Source organism: Nematostella vectensis, chromosome 13, assembly GCF_932526225.1.
Source record: "Nematostella vectensis chromosome 13, jaNemVect1.1, whole genome shotgun sequence".
In the NCBI taxonomy this organism is placed as follows: domain Eukaryota; kingdom Metazoa; phylum Cnidaria; class Anthozoa; order Actiniaria; family Edwardsiidae; genus Nematostella; species Nematostella vectensis.
The window spans coordinates 9,175,023-9,185,508 of NC_064046.1; the positions used below are offsets into that span (position 1 = coordinate 9,175,023).

Consider the following 10,486-nt stretch of genomic DNA (forward strand, 5'->3'; position numbering starts at 1 on the left):
CCATTTCGGGTTGCTGACAACCACTGCCAAGTGTTTGGAGAGACCAGACCAACTGTCGATTCGAGATGGACTACTACAACTGTTGGTCTCTATATGCTAGCGTTTTGTCTTTTGTCTTAGTTACAGCTTTCAGTTAAAGTTTATAGGTTTATAGTCATTATTTGATGTTATTACATTTTGTGTTATTACATTTCGCGTTAAATATTTTATTACATTTTGCGTTGAAAGTTATTACATTTCGCGTTAAGATTACATTTTGCGTTAGTTATTACATTTTGCGGCGTAACATGGGGGTGTCTATTCCTAGGTAAAGTACTTGGAAGAGAGCATTTTGCAACCGGGAAGGGTCTGAAGGTCTAAATACAGGAACAGCGTTCCCAAGGACCCTTAAAATAGAAAAAAGTAATGGATTCATTAATGGAAATGTCCTTTCTCATGCCTGGCGAGTCATGAAATTTGGGGAAAACCCGCCAAATTCATTAAAACGGCCCCCCCTTGGTTTTCTTTTTCAGCTTTCTGGAAATCTTCCTCTGTTTTTTTTGCTTTGCCAGCTTCCTGGAAATGTCTTTCCCTCTTGTTTTCTTCTACAGCTTCTTGGAAATTCCGTTCTTGTTTTTGTAGCTTCCTGGAACTACCTTTCCCTCTTTTATATTCCTGGAAATACACTTTTCCTCTTTTTTCTTTTTACAATATTTTAGGAATAACCTATCCCTCCTTGGGTTGTTCTATACAGGTTATTTAGAACTCACTTTTCAGGTTTAACGGCTTCCTCGAAAAATAAGGGAATATAGCCAAAGCGTTATGTGGGCCTTGATGACTAACACGGGAGGGAATCATTTTCTATCGGAGCCGTAGCAGGCCACGTAAGATTGGGGGGGAGGGGGAGGGGCGTGGCACAATACAGAAACATTAAGAAAATATTGGGGGGCACAGCACGCCTCCACTGGTCATTTCCTTATAATTTTTGAAAATATTGGGGGAGGAGGTGGGCACGTGCCCCCAGTGCCCCACCCCCCTCCCCTGCTACAGTCCTGTCTATAATAGTATTGTTGAACCTGAACCCCCCAACCAACTTCCCAGTAGCTTCCCCAGAGAGGAAACACATTGTCGCCTTACTGTAAGACAAGACAGAAACCAAAGAGCTGTTATATTACTGTTTATTATTTAGAAATCTATAACTTTTTGGCCTGTCGCCGGAAGGGGAAGGAGGTATTATTTTATACTATTTGCGTTAATTATTGAACGCGATACGGCAGCTGACATTATCCCATCATCTCAAAAATCGGTATTGTAATGATTTTGTTCTCGACGGTGGATCCTGGGAGGATTGCGTGTTCAACAGAACTACCCCTTTAAGTAAAATGATGCTTATCCTTAAAGCAGCATTGTCACCAGTTTACTTCCGGTAGTGATGGTTTTTAACATAACGGAAAACGCGAAAAATATTTCAAAATGGGAAAGCAGTGAGTCTATCGGAAGTTTCTTTGGGGATGAGTTTGATAATTTTGAGCGGATTGTCATTTAATGGTTGAGGTTTCCGTCGGCCCTCCAGGAATAAACTGGTGATAATGCAGCTTAAGGCAGACAATCGAAGGGTTAGAACACAAAACTATAAAAATTGGACCACATTTTTATCCTTTAGAATGAGATACAAGCGGATAAGCCTTACCACTTAGGGTGTATAGTATGTGGAAATGCGTATCTGGATAATACAAAAAAAAATTAAAGCTGTATTTAAAAATATAAACCATATTGTGTAGTTCCAGAAAATATCCATACCCCCCCCCCCCCCCCCCCCACACACACACACACACCCCTTGAAGGGGGTCGGAGGTATGACTCCCCACCCCTTTGGAATTTCCAACCCCAAAAGAAAAAAGGACATTTTACCCTACTCCCCTCGGGAAATTCTTGGGCGTTTGACCCCCTCACCCCTGGAGTTTCCAATCCCCTCCATGGGGGGAGGGGGGGGGGGTGTGGATATTTTCTGGGACTACACATTGGCTTTCTCTTGTTTCTCGTTTGAAATTTGCAATATAAAAATATCATAACATTGTAAAATAAATGAATATTAAAAAAGTGCACAATATAGACAAACATGCAGTTCTGTAGGAATGCAAAGTAATAATAATGATAATGGTAATAATTTTTTACGCTCTAGCACAATACCGAGTGATTCAAAGAATCCATTTCCATCGGCCATGTCAAGAAAGTAGCTGAGAAACTTTTAATAAGATATCATTAATCAAGTATCACACTTCAATCGTGGATGGTTATTAGTATGTTTTCTTGCAATTGCTGCATTTTCAATTGTAAACAATAACAAAGGAGTGTCTGAACGACATTCTTTAAAAGATTTGAAATGAAGGATTTTTGTAAAACAAAGTTGCACGAGTTTGACCTATCAAGGTCTCGTTTTCGCGCTCAAATTCCACAGGACCCCCACTGGAAAACGGCCATTATCTCCTATTATTTCGCTTCTCAGGCTACACCTCGCCACTTGTTATGCAAGAATTCCGCCGCCGCCAAGCTGTCGCCGCTAGGCTGGTCGGGATACTCCTCCTTCCCATGAGTCCATGCGGTTTCTTGTTCTAGCAACTTCTTTTTAAATGCCTCATAGTCAAGTTCTTCTCCCTGAGCGATAGCTGATACCATCTCGTCTATGAACAGCTCCCAACGCGGTTTATAGTAAGCCTTCACCAGTCCACTCCACATCTTGTTTGCATAGTCCTCGATCTCGCCCCGAGGACCCCACAGAGTGATCTGGTTCCGAGCATTGAACTCGTAAAGGGCAACCTGAGATAGAATGATCAGAATTTAACATGGGAATGATTGGATTATATAGTCAGGCGCGTTCTCCATTCCTGTTTTTCTTTTTTTTCGAGCTTTCGGTGAATGCTAGTTTTCCGTAAAAATCTACGAGATCTCGATTTTGTTGTCAGGGAGCTGTTATTCATCCGAGTAATCAAACGTTGAGTTTCATTATTCTGAGATGTTGTCTCACCAATGTATACTTTGATTACTACCCACACAATAAACTGCAAAACAAACGAAAATTCCACCCAGTGAGTGGACTTCACTCACTGGTTTTCCACGCAGTAAAAGTGCGTGGACCCCACTCAAAACCCACGCACAATCCACACAGGAAAATGTTAAAATACTTTCAGTCTGTACTGTACACAGGGGGGTGCGCGCGCACCCTTTTGGTGGCCAAAAGTGGGTTATTTCTTATGCCTAGTGCACATCAGTGCACACTAGCAACATAACAACATAACGACATGGGCGCGCGCACTATGTTTAGCCCGACATAACGACATGGACATAATGACATAAAAGAAAAAACATGTTTTTCGAAGATAAGAGTGCGCGCGCCCATGTCGTTATGTCGATATGTCGCTAGTGTGTACTAGGCATTATTTTTTATTAAGCAATCTTCTAGTTTTTTTCCGTATGATATGTACCTATGACTGCGCATCCCCCTCAGCCAATTCAAGGTGAGCACTTTTACAGTCGTACCTCTCTGAAAGACCTGTCGTCGGAACAATATCTTCCCCACTAACCGAGTTTTTTTCTCAAGGAAAGATTACAATAAGTGCCTATGAAATCTGAAAATACCGCCAAAAACTGCATAAACTCACAACAAAATCCTGATGTCTAAAGCACCGTGCATACAGCGAGACACAATAAAAAAACTATGTCAGAAATGCTGGCTGTTTTCGCTAGTTTGCACTGGGCTTAAGTTTGTTTGGTGGTTTGTTAGCTTGGTTTACAACAAAATTAATCAGAGTTATCTGTCGATATCAACTCGTCGACCATTCCAACTATTGGCATTGTAACCAAAGATAGTTTCGCTGCTGAAAAGACGTGATGAAAACAGTGAAAAGTTAGCAAAAAGATGTGATTCGACACGAGGCCGTAAGTATCCAGGAGTCTGATCAACATCTCAAAGAACTGTTCTAGGTTTTGATTAGATCGTCCAAATACACTACCTCCGCTGGAGTAGTGCCCAGTGCCTTGGCCGAGTTGAGCCAGCGACCCAACAGGAAATTCCGGTTTGTCTGAAGAAGGCTGTCAAGATCATCAAACATCTCCAGGAGCCTGGACCCGAAGTGGATAACGTTTAACGCGGACCTGTTCTTGTAAGCGGAAATGAGGTCATTGTAGATGGGGATGACACGGAGGTGGAGGGCTTGCCTGGTGACGTCCACGAGGTCATACCTGAATAGATTACACTGTGTGAGAAGCCTGGCCAATTAGATGAGAAAATAGAACAGTACCTGAAAAGACTGGCCTGGCCAATCAGAGAATAGAGTAGAACAGTGTATGAATAGCCTGGCCAATCAAAAGAATAGAACTTAGTGTAAAAAAAGGCTGATCAATCAGAAGATAGAATAGAACGTAGTATAAAAACATGCTTGACCAATCAGAGGATAAAATCGAACGTATTGTGAGAAAAGCCTGACCAATGAGAAGATAGAATAAAGCAGTGTGAGAAGAGCTTAACCAATCAGAAGACGATATTACATGGCACTAGATGGTAATACCATTGAAGATGGTTGTTTGTGTGAAAACGATGGCGACGACGACGATGGCGGTAGTAATGGTATACATAACACAACAGATTTTTATGATGCATGGCTGTTTGTGATTATGGGCTGATAACGATTATGATCAAAGTTTACGATGTATAGCTGGTGCTGATAACGACAATAGTGAAGATATTGTTAAAAATGAAGATGATGATGATGATGATGATGATGACAGCTAAAGACTACCTAAAAGTCTCCACATGCATGAACTCGGCAGCAGTAGACCTCAGCTCGTCCCACGCATTGAACACATCTTCAGGATCATACCACAAGTTGGGCTTGTTATCTAGCGAAGGCTTCCACACAAAGATCGAGTGGATATGATCAGCACAGTACCCATTGCATTGGTACACCGATCTTATCAGTAACCTCCAAGCCTGGATGATGGCTGGGTTAGTACCCCCGTATCGACGAAGGGCGTAGTCTTTGATCCAGTTGTCCAGGTCGACAGGGTTGAGGGGTTCTAGTCTGTACCCCATTTCATTCATCAGCTCGAACATCATGTCGTTCTGCTCAATACCTTCCATCGTCAGCCCGGTGCCGATCATAGTACTGTTGAAGCTTTGGAAGGCCTTAGGTGGTCCTGTAACCCAAAAAAACAATACTACGGCATTATGCTCTCTTACATGGAAGAAAAATGTGAAATTTTGGGCGATGTCTTTTCCGTCACATGATTTCGTCACAGATTTTTTGGCCACATCATCAGGCAGAGTTCAGGCCCGTACCCAGGGGGGTGCAGGAGGTGCGGACGCACCCTCCCCCCCCCCACACACACACACAACAGCCGAATATACACTTTCGGTTCTTAATAGACGTGCTGTTCGTAGACAAAACTATAAAGCATAAGCTATATGACTATGGTATGTCATTAATCCAAAAGTCAGACTTTATTTGTAGCCAAATCCGACAATAAACGTCCCGTGGAGATATTCCAAAAGCATAAAAAATCTCTTTTTGTTATTTCGGGGGTGGTCAGATTATCAGAAAACTCAATCCCTCCTCCGCCCTCCCCCAGAAAAATTAGGTCCACTTTTTCGGATTTCGCACCCCCCCTCCCCCAAGAAAAATCCTGGGTACGGGCCTGGAGTTGTTCGCGAATCTGCGAACTCACCCTAATTAGTTCCAAGCGACAAAATGCCCTGTGGCTTTAGTCAGTCAAAAGCCTTGATCGTTTTTTCAATTCGTCCGTACATTTTGGCTTGTAACCAAGCCACAGTGCAATGCGTTGACCAATCAGAGGGTTCAAAAAGTTAACATTCAAAACTTTACTGACGGAAGTGAGAAGCTGTTTTGGCATTTTGGGTATCGTTGGTGAAAGTTCTTATAGTAATTAGAGGCTATCTTATGAGCTTTCTGTGTCCACGGTGAACACAACAGTACCATGGTTTAAAAGAGAAAAGACAGCTAGCTAGGGCATCCCTGCAGAAATCCAAATGGGTCTCGTGTTAACCGTTATGCAAAAAAAAACTAAGACTTGGCTATTGGAGGGAGGGGGGATGATGTAAGGGAGCCACAAAGAAATTGAAAAAAACAACAAAACAAAACAAAAAACTCAAAACTGCATCAGAGTATTGCGAAAAACCTTAAAACCTTATCATTGTAAACCTTGCGCCTTCCCCCCCCCCCTATTGGGGTTGCTGACGCTGTGGTAATATCTTCAGTGGGGTGGTACCGACTTCATCGCAGCAACTCAACAAAATTAGTTAGTTGAAAGGCATTTGATGATGTCTAGTGATGGCATTTAAATGCTTAACACTAGGATACAAGTTAGGTTATCCAGGGCCGTAGCAAGGAATAGGGTACTGGGGGTATGTGCTCTCCCCCCGCCCCCCCCCCCCCAATAGTTTTAATAGTTTTAAAAATATAAGGAAATAACCGGAAAGGGGCGTGGCTGTGCCACCCCCCAATTTTTTTTAAAATTAATTTTCTAGTTTCTGTATTGTAACCCCCCCCCCCCAACCTTACGTGGCCTGCTACGGCTGTTATCTGTTGTATTCTGTTGATCACCTGTTGAGACGCTTTTGATGTTCCCAAAGAGCCCAATGTTCCCGCCAAAATTAAGCAGCATGCACCAGATAAAAGGGGTTCCGTAGAACGACTGAGTGCGCGACCATATGGGACTATTCTCGGCCCACAAATCCAGCACAATCATGAACCCTTGGGGGACACCTAGAAGCAAATGTGAGAGTACTTAAACAAGCCAAGCTCAGGGCAGTGAGAGCCCTTCCAGGCCACTTAATTTCTATCATTTACTAATGTTGGATGTTATCCAGATGCATTCTGTTAATTATCCTTTGGCTATGCGACCAGTCGCATTCACCAATGATGGACTTCTAGAGTTAACCTTCTGTAAATAGCAAACTTATGTGTGCATACTAGTCCAATACTCTGACAAATATATTTGCATGGCATTTTCCCCTTCCATCGTTTAACCTCGTTCTCTAATGCCTTGCATAAAATTGTTGACATATTGGACAACCCTCTATTAGTGTTATTTGAGTTGCTGGACGACCATTTAGTTCAGCAATCATTATTAGGCCATGCAATGTCACTAACACCATAGGGTGATGTCACGGGACAAAATGAAAGAGTTTTTTTGTATCGATTTATATCAATTTTTTCAGCAGGTTTATCAAACAAGAATATTATCATGCCTTAAATTTAAGGATTTCCTTTTAATTGGCGTTGTATGGGCATTTTTTGCATGATGTTCTCATAGTTATCACTCTACATAACATTTGGTCATACCATGCAACAGGGCTTTGATTTGATCAGGTTTCCAAAAGCCTTCATCCACAAAAAGCCAGCCTTGCATTAACCAGACTGCATCTGGGTCACCCCCTGCCATGCCCCTGTATACGGCACTGCTGGCAGCACCTAGGTAGGTGGGGTCACTTGAACGCGGTCTCATCTCGTTGAACGTGTCAGCATTGTAGATATGATTTGTACCATACTCTGCTGTTTGCTCTTTAATGAAAGCTGTCCCAATTTTCTAACCACAAACAACAACAGGTATTCATCTTAACGCTAGATCTTTTTTGAGAATGGAGGAACAGAGAGGGTTGGCAAATGGCAATATTGTAGCATACCCTTTTAAGAACTTTTGTTTTGGCCTAGCCTGGAGGTGTATCTACAAAACTTATTTGGAACTGATTTCTGGAACGATTTAGTCAAACTATCTGATATCTATAATCAAAGAGGTCAGAAATTGTAGAAAATGTGAAGATGCACCCAACAGAATGTAATTGAGGCAGATTTGAATTACATACAACTTTTTTCACCAAAGCTTTTGTTATTACATATTTTTTCATTAATTTTAAGATTGCCTCAGATTCCCATAATTTCGGCAGAGCATATTGCTAAGATATTGTAGCTTTAAAAAGTCTTAAAAATCCTGAAGATCATTCCAAAATTTCGGAATACTGCTAGGTGACAACAGCTTTGAGGTACAAGGTATAAGGTCTCTGTGTGAAGATAAATGAAAGATATGGTGTAAAAATATTATCGCCAACCCCCCAACCAAAGGAACTTTTTGGGCAATGCATATACTTAGACTAACACTTAATGTGAAAATCAACCCAGATCAACCCTGATATCATATATCATCCACACTAACCTGAAATAGAGGATCACTTGGCTCGAGAAGATAAGTGCAGCAGTATGTACTGTTAAAATTACCCCAATCGCCCAGCTTACTGACATTAGCCTTAGGGTATAACCTTAGAAGACCCGCAGGGACATGGCCAGCAAAGCCGGGTAGAACAGGGGTCATGCCAAAGTTTCTCATAGCTGCTAGGATCTTGTGCTGCAGGTTGAGCTTCATGCCGTACCATGTACTAGGGAGGGGGCCGCCCCACCCATGCATGTTTCCCATCCTCTCCCTGCAAAAAAGAGGTAGCTAAGTAAAAAAACAGCCATAAAATCATTTCATAACTCCGGATGGCCTGTTCAAACTATGTAAATGCCTAAAGACTACAATTCAGTTTGCAAAACGTGAAGATATGGTATACATGGGGATTGTAAGAATGTCATCATGACCCTATAAAATAGGTCTCAACAATTATGTTACAAATTTGTCCCCATAAATAAATAAATAAATGACACTAAAGGAGCAAGATAACATATACAGTACCAGGCTAGAAAAGCAGGCCCACTAAAATGCTGGTCCAGTTCCTGTTGGGTCAGCCCCAAGTTGAGATAGACCCTCTGCCAGATGGCTTCCTGTCCAGTAAATGCTAGTGGTAGGTTGATACCATTCAGGGCCATCCAGTCAATCTCACGTTGCCAGCGTGTCCAATTCCACCAGACAAATGAGTAACTAGGTGTGCACACATTTTGGTAATAGCGAAACCTTGAAAGAGATTCATAGTGAGATTGAATTACAGTATAATGTATAGAAACAATGTTTGAGGCAAAAATTATGGGCCACAAAGCTATGGTCTGCTCCATAGCGTTGGATCCCTTAAATGGTGTTAACCATGGCAATAAGGCCAGGGGTCGATCCAGAGGTTCAACAAATGTTGGAGCCAAAGCAAAAGTTTTAAGATAGAGGGGCCCAGAATCATTGTTTTTCTTAAATTTCCTTATATTTCTTAAACCAAATATCTTAAAATAGGGGTGGGGATGGGGACAGTAGAGCAAAGTGTCTGAGAAAACTTGAGGTTAGTGCATAGTAGTCTCAGAGAACAAAGGGAACAAGGGGTAATTGGTCTGTGGTAGGCTGGTTATAGGGGGGATGAATTATTAAAGGCTCTGTGTTATAAGTTCAAACATACTTAAACAGCCTCTGTCAGTCGCCATTTTGTCATCCTAGCAAAGTGTGAAAAGCATCCATTTCCATCGGCTGATTTCGAAAAGCCAATGCGATATTTCCAATTGAATTTGGTAAATAAAGTATAAAACTTTGTATTTATATTGTTATTTCGAGATTTTTGCAAACCTTAACAAAAGTGTGTCAGACAGTGACTCTTTAAGTCAATAAAAGTTGAGATTTACTTTTTTTATCCATTTGATTGCGAATGATACTCTAAAGTCGCAATGAAAACTCTTTCGGAGTTACATATGCCAAATTTGAAACATTTTGACTCTATTAGCAAGGCAAGGGCTATTCAAGACAACACAAATCATGCTATCATTTTTTTAGAGGGGGGTGGAGATGGTGGTGGTGCGGCCTTAGCCTATGCTATTTAGTACCAAAAGCTATGTCAATCATGGAACCAACATTACTTGAGTGAGAAAGATAAGCCCCACCTGTACGGGATACCAACCGACACTTCGTCTAAGACTGTAGGAAACGGAGTTGGAATTTTCAACTGGTCCCCACTCCAAGAGATGTGAGCGAAACAAAACGCTTTTAGAAAATGCTGCAAAGCCATTGCACACGCTACTCCGCTAGTCCCAGTAATAACAAGCTTAGAATCATTCGTCTTGTACTGAAAATGATCCATATGCGGCTCTCCCATCTCTGGTCGGACTATGATTGTAAACTTTTCGGTGTAGTCCGGCAATAAACGAGATATCAAGTCTTTGACAGCCTGCGTTTGGTCTTCGGGGGTAGCCTCACTTTTAATGTGAGAGTACTGCTTTAGCATATTTTGGTTTATTCCATGGCCTTTAGAAAGGTAAGTAAATATAAAGATGCCCAAAAACGCTGATAGAACTCTTGCATTCATGATTTTAGACCTGAATATGACAAATGTCACCTTTTGAGATCTCCCGTTGTGTTCCCCAGTCACGGGATACCCACGGCCACGGATACACACGGGCTCCCTGTCGCCACAGGTACCCCAAGTCAGGCTATCGCAATCAATAAAACTGAAAATATCTAATTGAAAAATATCCACGCATATGATGCCACGATAAAATTTCTGACTTATTGTTTTACATTGTAATTTTCA

General features: G+C 41.7%; 1 protein-coding gene across 1 annotated transcript; it reads right to left on the reverse strand.

Moving 5' to 3' along the window:
* Positions 1-1,141: 1,141 nt before the first annotated feature.
* On the reverse strand, positions 1,142-10,342 carry LOC5518587 (alpha-N-acetylglucosaminidase). Its single transcript, XM_001638489.3, has 8 exons — positions 9,840-10,342; positions 8,722-8,940; positions 8,206-8,470; positions 7,338-7,581; positions 6,597-6,758; positions 4,776-5,172; positions 3,990-4,218; positions 1,142-2,796 (listed from the first exon to the last, which is right to left on the reverse strand). Exons 1-8 carry the CDS (start codon positions 10,259-10,261, stop codon positions 2,482-2,484), a joined length of 2,253 nt encoding a protein of 750 aa, XP_001638539.2. The 5' UTR covers positions 10,262-10,342; the 3' UTR covers positions 1,142-2,481.
* Positions 10,343-10,486: the final 144 nt, after the last annotated feature.